The sequence below is a fragment of the Pogoniulus pusillus genome, chromosome 21, assembly GCF_015220805.1.
Source record: "Pogoniulus pusillus isolate bPogPus1 chromosome 21, bPogPus1.pri, whole genome shotgun sequence".
In the NCBI taxonomy this organism is placed as follows: Eukaryota; Metazoa; Chordata; class Aves; order Piciformes; family Lybiidae; genus Pogoniulus; species Pogoniulus pusillus.
The window spans coordinates 13,053,563-13,075,013 of record NC_087284.1 but is presented as its reverse complement, the minus strand read 5'-3'; the positions used below and the strand labels follow the sequence as shown (position 1 = coordinate 13,075,013).

The 21,451-nt window shown below is 41.2% G+C and overlaps 1 protein-coding gene across 3 annotated transcripts in view; it reads left to right on the top strand.

Annotated features, from left to right (window-relative positions):
• Positions 1–21,451, top strand: part of JARID2 (jumonji and AT-rich interaction domain containing 2) — a 233,472-nt gene that overhangs the window by 150,776 nt on the left and 61,245 nt on the right. For all 3 annotated transcript variants that reach the window (XM_064160992.1, XM_064160994.1, XM_064160993.1), the window contains one exon: positions 16,333–16,502. In XM_064160992.1, coding sequence (XP_064017062.1) covers positions 16,333–16,502 — 170 coding nt within the window. The remainder of the gene's footprint in view (positions 1–16,332; positions 16,503–21,451) is intronic.

Below are 21,451 nucleotides of genomic sequence, written 5' to 3'. Positions count from 1 at the left end.
TTCTTGACAATTTAGGTTTCTCATAGGAAATAAGGAAATAGTTACTCTTTTCTTGGAGGTAGTATTAAAAGTCATAGCTGTTTCTTTTCAGTAGCTGATTAGCCATCTAAAATTCACTTTGATAACAGTTACAACTCTGGAACAGCATTTCATGTACTGTAGACCCTCACTGCTGCTCCTCAAGAGTTTCTTTTCTCTGGTGCATCCCACTGCCCAATTCAGAAATTACTTTTGTTTCCTCAGTTCGTGAGTGTCTTCTGCTTCATGAGCAGACTTGCTTTGGTATCACAGCTTCTATATTGAGTTGCTGAGAAACTTGAGTTTAGCCAGTGTTTTCCCTGTAACTGCCACTGCCTTGCTGTATTATGAAGCTGATTAATTCAGTTTTCATATTTCAGTTGTTTCTGAGATTCTATAGATGAGGGTGCCATAGTTTCACTTCGTATTTCTTGTCTAGGACCAAGGCAAGTTGAAGAAGGGCAGAGAAACAGTTTTGGTAGTAGCGTACAAATGATTCATTTAAGTAATAAGGCACCCAAGCTTTTGACATACCTCATTTTCTATTGCAGCTGTCTAGATCAGGGAAATGGATGCACTGGGTCAGCTCTGATTGATTTGAAGATTGCACTTTGTGTGTGATTTTCCATCTCTAAATGGAACGGGACGTTGGAACATTGCCCAAAAAAAACTTGTACAGAATCCCCTGCTATCCCTTGACTAGTGACTAGTTGTTCATAGGGGGTGACCCCGGGAACCTCATTGCTGCTGTTATCAAAATGGACACCACATACCTCCTCCTCCACTTCTCTTGGCTTGTTGAAGTCATCCCTCACTTTTTTTCCCCCCCCTTCTTCCCCTGATGGTTTTCACCTTAACACCTCCTTTCATCAGGGAAGTGATCGTATGCAATTATTGGCTGCTAAATCCTTCTGAAGAGGCTGCTCAGTAAAACTGAATAGTCTTTAATTTGACATTCCTAATACTGGGTGAAAATGTGAGCAACAACAGCTGCTTTGCTTTGCATCTGCACTTTGGGGGTCATAGCACTCCATTGGTTTAATTCAGATTTAGAAAATCTCTTTTAAAGGACTAGGCCTGGAGATGGGCTTAAACTCTCAGTTCCCTCAGAGGCATGTTTGGCAGGTTATTACAGAGTCTGCTTCACCAATCTTGCAAAGATGGGTTTCTTACTAAGTCTGAAGAAGTGTTGAGTTTTGGGGTTTGATAATTTTTAATGTTTTCTTTTCCCTCGGGGAAGGGGAGAAGGATGTAAAATGCAGTTAATGATGATGGTTTATTATCTCATTAAGTTAGGAAATACCTTCTGCAATGCTCATTACTGTAATCTAAAAATTGGATATTCCTATTTCTGATCTTTGTCTCCAATGGTTGCTTTTTATTGCAGATAACATACACGTGTATATATGCTTGTGTGTCTGCATGTATAAAACGCTGCTAAGTTTTACTTTATTCAGTGCAGTTTAGTTTTTTTCAGCTTAAAGCTTTGTGAATAAGATCAGTTAATGTTGGGCTTGGCTAGGGTCATGCAGTGTCTATGAAGAGGGTTATTGTTGGTGACCCAGTTACTTCCAGTGCAGCTTCTGATCTTGCAGATTTATATAACAGTGATGCACAGAAGAGCTGGAACATTTCTTAAGCTGCCTGCCTGCACAAAGTCCCTTGTGGGTAGGGAGAGCCTTGGTTGAATGCACAAAAATATAATTAGCATGTTGGGCAAAGCTCATACCTGGATTTTGAACCCCATATGAGACCAGGGATGTTTCCATCTGCTGTGTTTTTAATATTGCCCATATAGATTCAAAATGCAAAACCTGAGTCAGTACCTCTCACAAAGTATAGAGTTTGAATATTTAGAGCGGGAGTCACGGCTTAAATTTCTTACAAAGACAAAATCTTCTTCTGTCTGCAGTAGAAAACCATCACAGAAGACAGCAGGTCATGGAGTGAGTGGGCTGAAATCTGGGAGAGTTTGAAGGCAATTTTGGATTTACTGATCTAAAATCATTCAAGTCTTAGTGGTAGTGCTTTGCAGAGATTTCTATATGGCTTATGTTAATTTAACTTGGGATGTAGGTTTTAAATTAATGAAGTTAAACTGGCACAGGAGGCTGTGTGGACAGGCTGTCTTTTTGATTTATCTGTCAACAAGGCACTGGTTTAACCTACTCTTAACCCATAACAGTCTATGTGGATTTGAACTGATTTAACAAAACTTATTTAATTAAATTGGGGCAATCTTGTGTTGCCAGCAAGGCCTCAGGAGAAGCATCTCTAGTTCTGCCTTTTGGCATTTTCTTCCCTTGGTAATAGTGCGATAAAAGATGCATTTATTTTATTTGTTGATTCTGTTGACTTAATTCGCACCTTCAAGTGATGAAGATTTCCTTTAGTGCTAAGGGCAGTCACTTACACAACCCATTGTGGTTGCATTTGTTTGTTATTTTGAACAGTATCAGTAGCTGCTGAACCCCTAATTAATGTAATTTAAAAGAGAGAAAATACTTGGGGGCTTTATGAAATCCTCCACATGCTTGTTTACCTGTGGCTTAGCAGCTGGCTGGGTATGAAGAGGAGTGCATATTGTGTCAGATGTCTGCTGTCTTCTGTTCACGTGTGTTAGCAGCTTTGTTCTATCCTCAGTTGTCTGGTCCTTGTGGGATTTCCATTTTATCTTCAGGTACCTTCCACTTCCCTGAACATACCAAGAGCTCTTTGCACTCTCTTGCAGTGTTTTACTTTCTTTATTGCTTCTGGGCCTTATTGCCTGCTTTCTCTTACTGCTCAAGTGCTCTTCCAATTTCACTTCTTCTTCAGTGGGGTTTTGTGTGGCGTTTTCACCAATTGCCTTAAAGATGCACAGCTTTTGAGAACTAAATGAACTGGTGCCAAGAGTTCATCAAATGTTCACCAGCAGTCTCAGCTGAAGTAATTGCCAATTTCTTGTTGCTCCTGTGTGAGAGCACTCTGCCATGACCTATTGTATGGCCATGTGGCAAACTGACCTCGGGTCCTGATCCGACTTAAACGGGTGTGGGTACACGCACACAGTTTCACAGGATTTTAATCCCTCTGCATGCCCTCCTTTGGTCAATGTCTGGTTTCAGCCTGAGAAACAAACAGAAAAGAAAACAATTTTAGAACTCAGAGTAAATAATTGACCAACGTTGGCTCAGTGCTGTTAAGAATAAGAAGTGGTATTGGGAAGCACCACAGGGTTTTAAGACTCTGCTTAGTGCTGTGGGGTTTTCTGTCCTGAGGGGCCTTCTGTCCCCTAGAGCCAGAGCCACAGGTGACAGGGTTGAATGGATGCTTTTGGTGGGCTGTGGCAGAGGCAGTTTTGAGTCCCAGTAGGATTTGAGAGATAGACACAGCCAGCTGTAGTGATGCATGGGAGCCTCTCGGAAGGATATTCTGAACAGACGCAGACCTGGGAAGAAGTTTAAGTGTAGCTATGCAATCTTTCATGGAGGATCAGGTTGCTGTGCTGGGATGCAGTGCAGAGCAAGGTATGCACTGGCATTATCACATTTGAGACTCAGTGTCACAGTTTGCTTTTCAGACTGAGTGTCAAGGATGTAGAGCAGGCTAATGAGTGTACATGTATAACAGGAAGTGCTTAAGTACCACGTTGAGTTTGCAGTGCATCATGGTAAGAGGAAGGCACCTCACTGCCTTCAGAGTGGGCTACCAGCAGGTTAAAAGGGCTGAAGATGGTCTTCTTTTTAATTATGAGATTAGTTATCAAAATGTGTTTAAACCAATGGAGACATGCACTGAACGTGGCCCTAAGATTGTAAGTGTGCGCGTTCCTGGAGGTTGCAAGTGGTCTGCTTTTGTAGCCCTTCCTTTACTCTCACTGTCAGGTGTATCTTGAGGCAGGGTTCTGACATGAGGCGCCGGCCAACCACAGCTGATTACTTGGCAGGGCAGCCACACCTCAGGGACACTTTCTGGAGTCTAGTATGAGCCAGCATGCTGGCCGCTGCCAAGCAGAATACATCAGGATGCAGCATCTAGATCAGCAAGTGCTCAGCCGCCATCCAGCATCATAGTCAGTATGGACAGAATCTGTTTCAAACATTTACAAACTGGGGCTTTGCATATCATAGAACATGGAGAGTAGTGTGGGTGCAGAAGTGCAGGAAATCAAACATTTCTTAAGGTTATCAGCTAAAAATAAATGCCCAAATCCTTGCTGCAAAGTCTTCGTGGAGTAGAGGTTCTGTGTTGCAAAAGGGTTGACAGCAAAGGGGCAGGCACATTTTCTGTTAAAATTTTACAGTTCAGTAACCATTGTGTTTCTCAGTCAGTTTAGGGTGATCTCAGTGCAAGCTGCTACTGGAAAAGGCAGTCGCATTCTTCCCTCCCATGAGTTCTTGCCACATCTTTTGTGCCAACACCAGCACTTCTGTGCTTATGAAACCCAACCCATCAAAGAAAAAAAAAATCAACCTATAAATTATTTTTCAGCTAGATTGACTTCCTCAGCCAGCTGATTATGGGATCTCAGGAGCTTTAGTGCTGCTGTAAGCAGGAACATGTGGCTGGAGATGAAGGGAAGAACATACACCATACCTCTTTTTTTTTTTTCCTGTAGTAGCCCTCACTGAAATCAGTTTAAGCCAAACCAAGTCCCCTTGCTTAGGATGGAAAGATACAGGTGAGGCAAAGCAGTGATTTGTTGCTGCCTTTTTCCTTCTTCCACATGGACAGTGTATTCCTGTGCCTTCATTGTCTGGCTTCATCTGACTCCACAATGGGATGCAGGACTACAAGGACCATGTCTTTTTCTGTCATCACCAAGCATTTGTGTTTTACCACCAAATGCCAGGCATCCTGCTGCTTACATATCACCATAACCTAAGTATGAAAGTAAAGAGTATGTTTAGGAAGATGAAGCACTGATAAATGTCTCTTCTCTTGTGAATGAAGTCTTCTCAGAGGGACTGTATTTTTGTCACTTTCCAGACAAATGCAGAGTGTGTACACATTTTTACTGTGATTACCTGGTACCAAAATGACTTTGATATCCACTGTATGATTTTACTGGAGCCTCCTGGAGCAGGGGGATGTGATGAATGCTGGGAGAAGCAAGATAGTATTGAATGCTTAGTACTGCCAGTAAAGAAAGTCCATCCTTGGGGAAGGCTGTGTATTGTGATGGCACAGAAATTGTTACCATAGTTTCAATCGATATGATTAGTTTCGAACTTTATCAGTGCTTTATCAGGCATTCAGGGAGAAGTACAGCATGCTCTGGCAGCCCAGCCAGCCCCTTCTCACAGGATTTAACATCCCTCAAAAAAGAGATGTGGGATGAATGGCTTCTTTTCTTTCAGGCAGATTTACTAATAGCAGAATGTGGCATGGCTTGAAAGAGGGCATGAACACAGCTACTGGAACTATTGACTGTGTCTGTCTGATTGACTTGGAGGGGTGGACTGTTTGATTTCTGGAGAGAAAGCCCGGAGAGGGTCATGGTTTGCATCCAAGAGAAACTTAGTGCAAAAAGTTACAGTGTTGTAGGAAAAAAGACCAAGAAGTGGAGATAGCACCTCCTAAAGTTTATCTTTTATCTTAAGAATGATGCAAAGATCATGTGGGTTTGATGTAATGGACTATACTGATAATTTTTTCTCCTTCAATAGCTCATTCATGTGCTCCTATTTATTTAGTAATCCTTTTTGGCAAAATGGTGAGTGTGATTGGTAGGTGTTTTATGCAAAAGTGATCTGCTTATCAGAATAAAGTCTGTGTAGCAGATAGAGGATGATTTTTATCTTTCTTTATTTCTTTCTCACTGTGCATCTAAACGTTGTGGTTTTATAATAGAAATGTTGAGTCTCTAGTACTAGCCAGATGGTAAAGGAGCCTTTGAGAGATTTGTCTCATAGGAAGTGCAGATATCTGGTTTCAGGTGTGGTTAAATTGCAAGCTGCACCTTCTGCAGGAGGTTAAAATGTCCTCAGCCTACTGACCGAGTAACTTTTATCACTTCCTGCCAGCAGCTGGAAAATTTTATTCAACTGGTAGGGATTAATGGAGTACTTAATTGAACAGGAAGTTTTTCAGCCATTGAGATGATGGCTAAAGTGATCCATAAACTGTTTATTCTGACATGTCTACTAGAAGTAGTCTCTGACTTTCTGGCTAGTGCAAGTTGCTTTTAGAGCAAAGGTGAAAGAGTTGCTGGAGTTGAGAAATGCACATTTTTGTGAAATTGGAAAACAAGAATGAAATGATCTGTAAAATAAATTGCACAATTGCAGAGAAAAAGCTTCTCAAAGTGAAAAGAGAATTTTTCTTCAATCACACGGCTTTGATCTTGCATCCTCTTGAGTTTTAGTAGTTGATCGAATTACTAGGGAGGGAGCTGCAGATGCTTTTGGTGTTATTTGGCATGTCATTCACCATTCAGTCTGAATCTTCAACTGTTATAAAGAAGAATGTGTACTGAAGAATGGCAGTGAGTTTATCAGGAACTGGGCTTTTGGATAATGCCAGAGGGCATCGCAGGAGTAAGGAAGAGGGAAACTCTGTCATCCAAACCATACTGGTTTTGTTTAATATCTCCTGATTGGGAACTGGGAAGCCAACAGCTTTTGTGGGTATCTGTGCACACTGAAAATGGTACTAGAGGAGTCTTGAAGTTGCACATTGTATTATGCTAAAAGTAGCTTTGGCTTCTGTGTAATTAATCTGGGAAAACACTCAAGTTTTGTGAAAATGGACAGGCTTTAGCGTTGTGTCAGCTGTCTGCAATAGGGTGTGAAATCTTCTTGGGGACAAAAAGGCTTTTGAAAAATCTCAGTGGTAAATGACAAGGTTCCTGTTACACATAATCCAGCACAGACAGAAGGATGATGTTACAGGGTGAGTGAAATCGTTGTGCACCCCTAGGCTTGCCCATGATGGCTTTACTCTGAGTATGGAAGACTGAGACTATGACTTCTCCACCTGCTGTGTGCCCGGGCAGCAGGACGTTGTCGATTCTCTACCAGTAGATGGAGACTGTGCAAGTAAACTGGAAATTACATCCTTCTCCTACTGTGAAAGGGACTTAGCGTCGAGTTTGCCTTGTCAGCTTCCAGCATGTGGGTCATAGTTTGTTCTGAACAAGCAACATGATTCTTGTGGTTTTCTCCTTAAAGTCTTTCAGAAAATAATACTCACTTGGACAGGTGTGTTGATCTACTACTGAGTATTAAAGAAACAAGTGAATGTAAATGAGTTCCTTGATGATTTTTTCTTTCTGTTTATTTTATTATTTTTTCATCTTCTCTTGCCCCCATGCTCTAGTGGTTTTGCTTATGAATTTGCTGACATGTGGTGATGCTCTTCTTTGTGCAGTAGCATGGCATAAAATGACATGCCTCGCCTTGAGTTTCTACTTGGTGATGTAGTTCCTGTAAAACTTGCTGGTATTGGGTGGTGGCTTGGGCTTAAGCTGAAAAGTAGGAGCCTTGGGCCACACCACCAGAAAAGAGGGGGTGCCTCTGTTCCTGGATGCAGAGACCAGTAACCCAGGTCTCCGTGTGTTGAGTGCTTCGGTAAGTATCAGTGCTCAGGTGTGCTAGGTAGAGAACTAAGTAGCTGGCGAAGATGAGAAAGACTGGAAAAATAAAGGCTCCAGAGCATGGCACAGGAGCAGAAGCAAACTGCATAGAAGGCAGTGTGAGTAGGAGTCAGAAGGTGTTAAAGCTGACAGTACAGTTGAAATAAGTGCTCATCAGATGGTACTCAGTACTGCACCATACTAATGTGGTGACTCCCACTGTGGCTTAGTCACATAGAGTCAACTTGCCTGCCTTTTCTGGTAGCATAAACTGTTTCTGGCTAGCAGTTTCTAGAGTGTGCATACCCTGATGGAACAGCAAAGAGAGCAATATGTCCAGGACGCAACCCTCCAGGGTGGACTGCTGCCATACATTCCTGTTTCTTGTTCCTTTTCAGTGCAGATGCTTTTGTGTAACTGTGTTCATTTGTAGCTTGTGTAAGCATATCTGAGCTTACTCAGTTGAATGCTGTCGTCTGTGGTCAGCAATAACCAGGATCTTTAGAGGAGTGTTGTAGGACCCACACTGAAGTCTTTGCAGCATTTTTGTTAGATTTTGATGTGTACTGATGTATTTGAAGGATTAGCCTGGGTGGCTTTATGCGACCTGTAATGTCATGGCAGTGTAGACATAACTGAAGTACAACCCACTGCATTCAAAGATTCAAGTACCTGTGCCTGTGTTCTTAGACTAGAAAGGAAGCTGCTGCAAAATGAGAATTTTAAGAACCATTGCAGGACAAAGGAAGGGTGGCACCACCTGTCTCCAGTATTCAGAAGGATCTCTTCTGCCATCTATTGCCATGTATAGCTCACCACATGCCCATATGGAGCAGAAAAAAATTTCCTGTCCGGTCTCAGCTAGGACAACCCTGAAGAAAGTGGATTTAAAAGAGCCATTGTCTTGCTGAAATAGTTTGTCCAGATCCTGCACTGAGAAAAGAAAAAAGCCTTTAGACATGGATTCACAGACAGTCTGTAGGACAGTTGCTGTAGTGTGATTGGATAACAAAAGCAGGTAACTGTAGGAAAATGGCTTCTGAGAAGCATCATTCAGCTGCCATATCCTCATTTGGTCACACTGCTACCGTTCTTTCTCCATGGGCAGCAGGTGATAAAGGCTCCTCTGCTTGCAACGACCACCAGCACATGGGGTGGGTGGAAGTGTTTTGAGTATTTGGTGGTAATTAATCTACTTACATCTGACTAAAACAAATAAATATGCTTAAATTGTTTTCTCCAGCTTTTGAAGGCTAGGCTGGAAGCATCCCACTGTTGAGGTGTTTAAAGGTAGATACATAGTTTTGTTTGTGCTGGAGTTGCGCATTGGAAACTCAGGATCTTATTTTGGACTGAACATGACAAGAGAACTTAACAGCTTTTCATCCAGTGCTGCACTGGTGCAAATTGTGTATAAATATAGACTGTTCCTCCGTCAGATCCAACTAAAACTAATTGCAGCAATAGGATTGGGGGAGAAGGGCTGCAAGATCAGCTTTCGTTTTTTTGGGTTGGTTCTTGTTCCTGTATGCTTTCGTGTGTCCTGAGGTCTGTGGAGGGGATTTAAGTTCACATCATGAAACCCTGCTGCTACATCAGTGTAGCATTAAAATTCTCTAGCCACCAGAGATGTTTCAGGACCAAACCTATGGTGTTTAATACTCAGCATCACTCATTCCTCTCAAGGTTGCCTGAAACATGCTAAATGCCTGGATCCATAGCTGAAATGTGAGTGCAGTGTTAGTTTTCTGCACATTCCTCCTCACCTTTATCAGGAAAGGTTTGTGTCCCTGTGCCATTGTGGCTACTCTTACATATGAGGTACAGTTTACACAAGGTGAATTGGTGGAGTATGCAGTGGCTGTTTTTTTTGTGTAGTTCTTCCACAGTTAACATGATTGGGGTTGTAGACAGTGTGCAGTGGCTTTAAAGAACTCCCAGTTTGCCCAAGGCTGCCATGTAGGTTATTTCAACTGATAGCTATTTAACTTAGTGTGTATAACTATATCTGCTAAACTTGCATAAGGTGAGGCAGTTTTGAAGACTGGAGATGCCTTCTTGTGATCAGTGAGCATGGTCAGGAAAAATTGGTGATTCCAGAATTAGTGTTGATTTGGAGCGTTTTTTAGCAAACAAGTTTTAAGTTGCCAGGTGTACTTTGAACTGGTCATAAAGCATATGGGTTACCTTTGTTAATGTCATTCCCAAGTACCTTTCCACTGTTAGCGGGAGAAGATGTTCTCAGAAACAAACTGTTTCACATTTAAAACAAATACAAATCCAAAGGAAAATGTGTGTCCATTCATTTTAGAGCAAAAAGTGTTATTTATGGATGTGTGCCCACATGCCCTGTTAAGCTCAACAATCAAGACCTAATGGAGATAAGATTAGTGTTTTATTTGGTTTTGCTCATCTGAGAATGTAAGGCTGGTTTAAAATTGTGTTATTAATATAGGACTGATTGTACTTTCTTGGACCACAGAAGCTAAAGAAGATTGATTTACTGAAGGGCTAATTGTCTTGGAAGGCCAAAATAGGCCTAATACATGTCCTGGCTTGACCAAGCATGTTCCCTCTCTTCCTGTTCCCTCTGCTGGAGTGGGAAGCAACAGGTGGGAAAAAGAACCAAAAGGGCCTGGAGTCACCCAGTCTGCTCCTCTGGTGAACAAGGTGCATACACTTGTTTAATGTTTTCCCAGATACAGGTAAAGCAAGCCCCTGGCTTCACCTAATATAGTTAGTTTTGGCAAAATGCCTTTCTGATTAGTGAATCTTTGTGGTCAGATAGAGCCATCAGGCTGAGGCAATTGATAAAATTTGGTCAGAAGTTGTAAACTCACTTTGCCATGCTATGCTGCTTTTGCCTTGCTTTGCCTTGGGTACCAGAAAGCTTTACAGCTTCACAGCACCTTTGCTGTATAACAAGCTTTGATGTTTCAAGCTTGTCTACGTGAAAACTTTGCCAACCTCAGTTTACCAGTGAGAAGCATTAACTGCCTGCACACCATAGGCAAGAGTCATTGCTGAAAGCTGCCTGAAACTGGCCAGCCTATAAGTAATATTAGTAAGTAATTTTCATAGTTTTATTAATATTTTTGCCTGTTTTTTATAGCATTACTACTCCTGCTGCACTTATCCAAGTGACGTTACCCCTCAGCTGGGGGGAAAAATCATTTTAAGTTTTGGCTGTAGGCATGTAGGTAGCTCCTTGGTTTGAGTTCTGGAGTGCTGGTCTCACAAGCTGGTGGTCGTCTAGAAGATTACTGTTTGGAATTGGGAGTGAACGTGTGGAATACAGATTAGCCATACTGGCGCATGCAATAGTGATAAGAATTCCCAGTTGTCCTGTAAAGAATGATACTGAATGATACCTCTAGCACCATGTTATGCATGCTTACCTTGGGTGTGCCTGGAAATGCCTGTCACATGGTTGACTTTGTTTGGGATGGAAATTACACACTTGATAATCATCTGATCTGCAGCTAATGCTTGCCTAATAAAGCATAAATCATTATTCTTTCTCTCTTTTTTTCCTCTTTATTGCGGGCAGAACTTAGCTACAAGCTGGTCACTTCCATGTATGTTTACCTTAATAAATGAAGCTGCACATGCAAACAAATCTTGGCATACAGGCTTGTGCACTAGACTCAGTGTTGTACAGTACAACTGAGCACAATGCTTAGTTGTGTATCAGCTCTGATGAGAACAAGAGATGATGTACTTCGAACCTGACAAGTAAAAATCAGAGAGAACTATTTTGCCAAACTAGCAAAGTGTTGCAGTAAGGAAATTAATTTCCCAGGTATATGGCAGAGTGGTTAGTGCAAACACAAAAACTGGTGAGACAGAGCACTCTGTGCCAGAGCTCTCCCTCTAATGGATGCTAGTGCCTGATGGGAGGACAGCCGTAATTCTGCACTATGGATATGTGTAGTTGTATGGGATGATCAGGCTGAAACAGCAAGATGGGAAAGGTCCTGCAAAGTATAGCTCCAGCTAGCTCTAGATCAGGCAGTAAGCAACTATCTATGCAGTGTTTGATGAAAACTGATGCCAGCTCATTGTTGCTAGCTAGTAGTAGTGACTTTAACGTGGTAGAAATATATATCTACTAATACTTAGTATGCAGTTTCTATGAGAAGTGACAAAAGCAAAGAAACCAAATACCAAAGTTGCTTTTAGAAATACAGAGGTGTAGATTTCTTTATATTGGCTTCCAGGTTGCTTACTAGCACATCAGAAAGTAAAAAACACACTGCATTGAGAAGGGAAACGAGAATTAATCAGGAAATGGTGACACTCTATCAGCTGCTTATGCTGCAGTTCCCATAGAGTTTGGAAGTGTAACTCTAGTGGTGCCGTTATAAAGAACAAACATCAGGCAGTAGCAAAGTGGAAAGCAACAAAGGTAATAATAGTCAAGTTGAAGGAGTAAGAGAAGGAGGAGTGCACCTAAAGAGCAAGCAAATAATTGAAGTGTATAACAAGCAAGAAGTTTGTGCAAACCCCCAGACTGCTGGAGGTCAGAGAACATTTGAAAAAGGTAGTTTGTTTCATTCTGCACATCTCTTTTTAGGTGTGAGGACAGCCTCTCAACCCCAGAATTTATTATAACCAGATGAGTGTGAAAATATCTATATTATCAATTCAGTTGTGCATGTTGTTCTTTGTGTTTCAGACTACTTATGCTTGTCTTTCCGTTAGAACTTGTGGAGTAATAAATGAATTGGTACAACTAAATCTCACAGACTGATACTTGAATACTTGGTCTGTAGCAAGCACAGTGTACACTGTTGTCTGGAGTATTAATACTTACTAAATTTAACACCAAATGGTGTTACTAGCCCGAGGTTTGCTTTGCAAAAGAAAGACTGCCGTTGTGTAGTATGTCTTTTCTTCCTAAGCATGTCCTTTTCTGCAAGCCAAAGGAGTCGTGCTAGGATATCCTATTTTAAAAGACGTTTCTGACGTATTTTTAGCTCACACAAACTGTAGTGCAACTTGCTTAAAATACTCAACTAAAAATAAGTTCCAGTCTGGAAAAGCTTCAGAAATACATTTTACATTGTGGAGAGATGTTTTCCAGCCTAGTCTGAGCTTGTAAATTCAGGTATTGTTATTATGGAGTATTAGTCCCTGTCTGTAATTTGCTGGTTCACTGGAAGAGAAGTGTATGAAAAGAGGTGGTGCTTCCTTGGGCTGAGACTTCTTTGAACTTTGTGTCATAGATAAGTGTTTTAAATCTCTGAAAAGCAGCAGAAAGAAAAATAATGATCTGTGGAGAGAAGGGGAATTATTATTTAAAACATTTGGATATTTCTGGATGCATGTTGGATATTTGCACGATGTTTAGATATGCTGATAAAAGTTTTGAGTTGTCCGTGCGTTCTTACCGTTCTTTCTTCTGTTTGTCTGTTTGCTAAGTTTTATGTAGTGTATACCCGGTTGAAGAGGACAGAATGTGCAATTTGTTTTGAGTAAGACCAACAGGACTTGTTCTTTTTGCCACCAGTGCCTGTCTGTCTTCTGTTAACAAATGTGTGCTAAATAGGTCATTGCAGCAGAAATGGTCGCATTAGCAAGCAAAAAGCAAAGCCCTGCTGCTGGTGGTGTGTTTTTATCACACACAAAATGTCTTTCTGAGCACTTGTATCACTTCCTTACCTATCTTGCCTTTCTTAGAAGTGGTGTGTGAGTTTGACGGGCTGTTTGCACTTGATCTCATGTAACCAGAGTGGAGGGGGCTACCTCCTTTTTTGGCAGCAGCTTCACACTTACATTGGATTAAGTGTAACGTGAAACCATACCCAAAATAATTGGTTTTATGCTTTTAGAGGTTTTTTTTTTGTGGGGATGCATGAGGTAATTTAAATGCATGGTTTTGCTTCACTGGCCTGTTTTTGAAACTGGTCACCTTTACACAATTCTAGAGCAAAGACTGCTTAAAAGCTTTGGTGCCTTATTCTATGAAATTGTAGCTACAGCATAGGTTATTTCTTGCTCAGGGGTGTTTATAAATTGAACTGGTGAGGCTTACATCCTGTAGCTGCTTGTTGTTTTAGTAAAAAAAAACCCAACAACTGTATTTCTTGAGGAGCAGATGTGGTTTTGTGGCACTGTTGACTTCAAACCGAGCAGGACCAAGTACAACAAACATCAGCAGAGGTGTGAAAGGAGAAGCATATTGGCCATGAGTCAACAAGTCTCCACAGCCTCTCCAAGAAGCAGCAAAAGTTCGTGTTTGAAGTCTGAAATTGGTTTGGGGGAAGGTCCTGCATTTTTACTGTCTTCGTTGAAATGAAGGTCCCTGTGGGATCATGATGAGTAGTGAACAATCAGTGACACTGCCACACGAAGCCCCATGGGAAGTGGGCAAGCAAAATGAGTGGGAAATGATTTGTGCCAGAGGAGGGCAGACAGCAGAGTGTGTATTTTCAGAGACAGACCGAATCAAAAGTACCATCAGTTCACTAATTCATTTCATGTCTGCAGAACGTCCAAGTAGTTCTCTAATCCTCTTTCAATGCTCTAAGGGCTGATAATAGGGATGCTGCAAACAGCTCTGGCTGATCCCTGCTGCAAAGGGTTAATTTTGAACCATGTAACAGGCTTAACCTTTACTTTTTGGGGTAATGATGGTTGTGGATTCTTCCTTGCTACTTATCTTTGATCACATGCGATTTGAGCAGGTACTTTCAAAGATGCAGTGAGTGGATAGTGTATGTTTTTAACAGCTAAGCTGAGGAAGCACATCGATGGGGGAAAATTGCTGTGCAGATGAGAGCAGCAGGCAGGCTTGCTTGCTAACCTTTATAGTCTGTTTCTTGGTGAGAGAGCGTGCATTTTGCGCAGAACAGAAGCCAACACAAAACGTTTTTCTCTGGCAGCGTGTGTGGTTTTAGTGATGGAATTATAGTCGGTTGAAATTAAAATCCCATTCTTCCTGTGTAGGAGTTCTCTGTCTGCTTGAAGGAATACAGCTTTGCAAAGCAGCCCCGAGTCATTTTGGAGATACGCAGGCAGATGTATACAGGACCTTCATTCTGGAAAGAAGAAATATTTATGTTTAGCATGTTTTAGTTCCAGTTCACAAGTTATAAGTACCATGATGGAAAATAAAAATTACAAACACCGTGCTGTATTTGCCACTAAGGAGATGAAAATCAGCAGCAGAAAGGGCTGGTGGGTTTTGTTGTTTGTGGAGGTGGGATTCAGGTAGTAAGGACATGGATGATTTTATTCAGAGTTTAGGGAGGAAATCACAGATGCTACTTTTGGTTTCTGCTGTTGCCAGGGGATGTGAATATGGATATACAAAATGCTGGGATTTTCAATTTTATTTTTCTTCTGTTTTAGCCACAAAATTGTGGAAACGTAAAGTACACTAACAAACATCTTTTTACTCAACTATTTAATATCCACAAAAACCAAGAGGTTTCCCAATTACGTGTTTCATCCACAGTGAACACTAACTGTGTTTTCCTTAAGTCATAACAGTCGAGGCTGCCATGGAGTAACAAGACCTGGCTTTTCATAGAGTCATTTCCTTCAGTGTTATTTGATACGTGTTTCAGTTTGACATTATGTAAATACTCTGCTATTAGGGAAGAAAATGACATAAAATTGCATCCTTTCTCAACAAGGTCTTAAGTTCTTTCAGTAGCTTCTTTCCTTTTTGAAGCTGTAATAAAGATTGTAATTAGAATCCTAGTTACTTAAGTGAGAAATTAGCATGTTCTTAAATGCTGAGTCGAGCCAGGTTCCCAGTGAGACCCCCTTCGAGTATATGGCCTGCCCCAAAGCACTTTTCCTAATACCAATTTGTGTTCTAGACGTATTAAAGAAAATCATATTCATTGCCACCTAGCAGTTAATCAGATCCTTCAGATAGGCTTGAGATAATTTGCAGCCTGACTGCCAGAACCACCAGCATCCACTCATTGCCTATGTCCATAGCCAGGCATGCTCTCAAATGTATTAGAAAGTGTCAGTACATCACTCAGTATCAGGACTGGGACAAATTAATTCCATGCATGTCCTTCACTCTTAAAATTTGTCACAAATACTACTTAACCCTCCCTGGGCTTCCTTGCCTTCTAAGCTGTGGCTAAGGCAACAAAAATCTGATGGCTTTTAACTGACATTTTCTCTGTCAAAAATATCTTTCCATAAAGGATTTGTTTTTGTAGATTTAGACACTAACATAGATACCTTATCTGTCAATATGTGCTTTACCATATAAAAAATATTGTAGCAGATTGGAATAAATTAAAACCTTAATGGAGCTAAAATAAACCTAATTTGTTAATTAATTAAAAACAAGCAGCAAAGAACACTAACACTACATATATATATATATATATATATATATATATATATATATATATATATATATATAAAATTTTTAAAGACAACACTTCATGGTGCAAAATACAGATTTAATTTCCAAATAAGTGAATGGTAAACTGTAATTGTACAACGTGCAAGAAAATACTTGGAGCATATGTAACAGTAGTCACAAAATTCTATAGCCAAGATGTTCTTTTTCTGGTTTTCCAAGTTGTCTCAGAAGACACAGAAGGGTAAAGCAAATAAAATACGGTCTTTGCAGCTGACCCAGGTAGGGATATGATATTCATAGGCAATGGATTTAGATCTATTTAATTTTTTTCTCTATAACAGTGAATATTTATGTTCAAATGTCTCCCCTGCAAGTTCTGCCTAACATGCTTCTGATATACTTTTGTTTTCTACAGGCCGAGGCTGCAAGCACAAAGGAAGTTTGCTCAGTCCCAGCCAAACAGTCCCAGCACAACTCCAATAAAGATAGCGGAGCCGTTGTTACCCCCTCCCGCCACTCAGATTTCTGACCTCTCCAAAAGGAAGCCCAAGACAGAAGATTTTCTCACTTTCCTCTGTCTTCGAGGTAGGAGTCTCACAGCAACTTAGGGGGACAGTCTCATTTGAAGAACAAACTGTTCTTCAAATTGGAAGAACACTGAGTAGCAGCTAGACAAACAGGGCTCTGAGGAACCTGCTTTAATTGAGAATGTGTCTGCTGACTGCAGGGAGATGAGCATTAGGCTAGATGACCTTTGGAGATCCCTTCCAGCCTGGACCATTCTATGAAATGCAGTGATGCTAAGCTTGAAAATATTGTGTGCATTTCAACTCAGCAATCTGACTACCTGCAGCAGGAGCATTTGAGTTTGTGTTGTAAGGACTGTAAAATGAGGCTGGTAATAATGCAACAGGAACTTTATTTCATACTTAGCACTGTTATCCTGAGTAGGCTTTTGTCTGGCTCTCTTAAATTCTCCCCATCCTCCTTTATTTTGTCTGACTATAAACTGACAAATTGCTTAATTTGTCTGAGTACTTGTTCCTGCAAGAGGAGACATCTGGTTGAAAATTCTGCTTCTCTACCTACTCATGGTCTTCATCTGATCAGCCTGTATGAGACTTTTCATTTGACAGTGGGTGGAGGGATTGCCATTGTTCTTAGCTGATCCAGGTGCCAGATTGTTCCCATAGTGAAAATTAAAACAGCTGAGCCCCTCCGCTCTGCAACTGAAGTGCTGATGTGGCATCTGAAGTTGTACAGCAAGATACCCAAATTATCTCAATAACAGGTGCCTGACCCTGGCTGGAGCTATCTGATGTGCAGCTGGGATCACTGGTGTATGCAAGCCTACATGTCAGACTTGGGGACCTTAGTGTGAGGTACAACTGACTGTCCAGATTAAGCTAAAGAAGGAGACCATACCTGAGTTGTCATTTTTCTTGGGATTTCTCATGTCTCTGTGTCCCAAGTCGTGCTAAAGACTTTCTGTTTGATCTCCCAGTTGTCTTATGGTATGCTTTGTTTTTGACAGATCCCCTTATCTAGTCACTGCTCCATCCTTGATGTGCCAGAACAATGCCGCTTGCTGTTGTTTTGTCACATCTGCTGAAGGGTGCAGTCATTACAGATAGGACTTGTTTGCAAAAGTCTTACCCTGTTGAGTCCTTCAAAGCTTGTGTTTGAGTGTCACTTTCCAATTATTTTTTTCTTCTCCTCCAAGAGATTTTAGGCTAGTGGTAGCTTTTGAGTGGCTGCTAATTTGTCTGTCTTGACTCTGGTCCAGTATGGAGCTTCTGTCCTGTTGGGATTTCTGGTAAAGCGGATGGGTGGCGGGGATGGAGGGGAGTGGTTTGCTAGCTTTTGTGTTTGTTTAAAGGAACTGCATCTAATGGAGTTTAAAATGGCATCACAGTTCTCTGAAATTTAATCTCTGGCAATGTATTTCTAATTTAGTCTGCTGTAAGGTTGATCAGTCTGTTGGCAGCATGTCACTGCTGTGATCTGGGCCAACTGCCACAGTTGTTGGTGGGAAAATTCAGATGGTGGGGGGTGTGGTGTGTGTATGTGTGTGAGCACACATGGCTGCATTCACACACTTGTTTCCACTGCTTGCTAACTAAGCATGTGTTATTTATAGCTTTGGAGGCGCTTGCACTTAAAGAAAGGCAACCTGTGTGTGGATGTGACCTATCTCTGGTTTTATTTCCTACTGTTCCTCTGCATTCTGTTTTAACAATGCAAATGAGAGGTGTGGGTGCTGTTGTCCTATTCCAGTGCTTTATTCAGAAGACTTGTGGGTTGGATTGATTTTTTTTTTTACTTTGTTGATTCCGTACACTCCCCTACCCCCTCTTCTAATCAGTGGCTGTGTAACTCTTGCACCTGTAATTTTCTTCTTTGTTATTCATCTGTAGGGTAATTGATGTTTTGTACTGTCAATTAAGAACTTGCAGTTCATTCCTAATTTCTTCAGTAGGCAGGAGTATGCAAATATTTCAGACAGCACGTGTGTTCAGACGGTGAGATCCCAATTGCAATTGTATTAGAAACCACAAGGGAAGATCCGTGCTGAGTGCCATACATGGCATGTTCTTGGGTTGCTTAAATAAGTCCAAGGAAAGCAGGAAGACTGTCAGCTCTCTGTTCCATCACCTCCACAAGCTTATTGCTGCATCACCCCTATGTAAAGCCTGGAAAAATGCGGTAAACAGCAGGAAGAAATCTTGTTGAACCTGGCTACCTGGATGTGTTTCTGTGGAGAAGCAAGAGAACAGCTGTAGCTTGGAGGGGAGAGGAGTGGGGTTTTTAAGATTGTTATTGGCATGACTATGGCTTCAGCATCTGAACTGCTGTGCCCCTTGGGAGGTCTTGGTTGCCTGAGATTGTGCTTGTTGGCCCCTTGAGAGGTTTTAAAGCTCCATGTGGTTGTCTTTTCAAGGTGCCCACTGGAGAAAAAGGAGGTGAGAGCTGGTTCTTAACATGCTTACAGGGAGTTCATGTAGCAGCCTGCTGGTAGATCCAGCTCAAGAAAGGTCCCATAAGTAGCCTTCCAGGGCCCTGGTAAGCTTAGTTTGATGTTGCTTTTCTGGTGATACGTGGTGAACTTTGACAGGGAAGAGCCAGAAGCTTATTTAACACCTGGGGAGACTTGTGAATTTCTTATTTTGGAAGGGATTTGTTTTGGATTTGAACCTCTGTGCTATTATTTCTTGAAGTGTTGAGGGATTTAAAATTGCGTGCACAGTGTGGCATGTGGTTGTTCTGACTTGTGTCGGTACATGTCTGTCCACCCCTGGCTGTTCGCACTTTTCTAGTGAAAAGTGACACAGTTACATGGAAATAAGAGCATGCTTAACAGTGTGTAAGTTTAGCACTTGGAAAATTGTTTAGTATTAGTGTGGCAGTGGTAAGGTCCAGGACAGTAAATCCCTGTGTTTGTCTCATCTTTACATTTATTTAAGATGAGACTGTCCTAGGTCATAGTCCTTCAAGATGCTCTTACTTTATTTATTTGTTTTTTATTAAATTGTGACCTAGAATTTTCAGCATGAGAGGAAAGGGAGTAGCATGGACATCTCTGCAGTGTTTGCAGTGTCCTTATCTTTGAGTAGCTTCTCTGATGGAGCCCATATGCCCTTTGACAGAAACATAATTAGTATGTTTCAGCAGTGCATGTAGATACAAGTATCATCTCTGTGTGGTTGTGCAAGGGCTTTCCCTTCTGCTGTATTTTCTGCCTCTGATCAATTTTTTTCTTAATAGCTTCTGTTACAGTACATTTCAGTTACCTTTAGTCTCCATAATTGTTTGCAGGTTAAAAGTATTGCAAGCAGAATAATACCAGGCTAAGGGGGGGGAAGGAGAAACAACTCCCCGTGAGCACTAGATCTTTGGCAAAAAGTGGTAACAGAAAGGAAATGATTAGAAGTCTACATTTTAAGACATTTTACCATGATCAATTTTCTAATTGAGGCAGGCCTCTGGGAGCTACGTGCTAGAGAATTTCAGGGATTCCTAAATAAAGATGATTTAATTGAGATCTCATAAATGGAGTGTTCACACTCTTATAACACCTGCTCTACAAAATGCATGACTGTTCCTTTTCTTTGAGTGCTGCAACGACTTAACAATCCGATTATAACAAAAATAGAAAATCTTGCTGTAGCATGTTTGTCCAAACCTCAATAACTGCTAAATCTCAGTGCCCAAGTCCCCTTAAGCAGACTCTTTATTTTTTTTAACACTCTGTTTGGGTGATCAGCTCTGGAGCCTTTGAACCCAGTCTCCTCTCTCTTTTGAGTCTTAATAGAAGAGGACGCCTGTGCCAGTAGATACTGCAGAGGCTTTCCATTAAAATGGGAGAGCCCTCAGAATGCAAAACTTGTGAGGTATTGATCTGGGGCATGTTAGGCACCAACTGTTAATTTGAAGTTCAGTATCAATAAGCACACTGGACATTCAGAGCTGGTGGATTCATCAATCACATTCTTGAAGTGCCAGCCTTCTGAGGGAGCACACTGCCACTATAGAGACACCAGATCAGAGTAAGCAAATGAAATTGCACAGCAACTTTATTAGGCTGAAAGCAAAGCAATGACATTATGACACTTACAAAATGTGAGCTGCTTTACAGTCTGGTTTAGTTTTTGTAATTCCAAAGTAATATTAAAATCTGCAGATGTGCAAGAATTTGTTTAAATTACTAGAAGATTACATTTTATAAAATTTGTCATGAAATTACTTGATATTTGAGAGTAAAATTTTGGCATGGATTGAAAACCATCCCAAGAGTAGATTATTGGACGTTGGATCTTATTTGCACACAAAATTTAATAATAATTTTGCATTTAGTAACTATAATCTTACAATTTCAGAGGGTTTTTTTAAAGTTAGCAGTAATAGTGACGTGTAGACTATTTTTCATCCATTTAGTCTGTCTATGGAATATGCTGCTCTGGGCTGGTAAGTAACTCTCATGGTGGCTTAGGACAAGAATAATCAGTGTTGGCAGGGAAAAGTGGATGTGTGGGCACACAGTGAACAGCACACGAATGAAGTACACAATGAGAGCCTGGCCACCAACACCATGGCATCATTTCCTCCCAGGGGATGGTGTTGCTGCTGGACAGGCATGCCTTCAGGATGCATGGGAAGAGCTGCTGAGTGCCAGATAGACTAACTTGTGTGTAGTACTGCAGCTGAATCAAAGTCCTTGCCATGCTTTTCCTGCTTTGAAGGCTCTTTCTGAAGTTAATGATTCCAATATCTACATCTGCAAAAGCCTCAGGTTGAACTAGCTCCTTGAAATGGGAGACTGATCTTGCTGCTCAGCTTTTGTATTTGCCACAGTTGCCACATACTCTGAATCTTTTGGTAAGCTGCTTAATTTTTCTTAAACATGAGGATGAAAGTTTAATGCTGTATATAGGTATTTGTGTTAGCTGGATAGTGATTATGGATGAACTACTGGCCTAAAATCCGAGTGTGGCGATGGCAGCAGGAGCACTTGTTGCCCACAGTTTTTGGTGCCC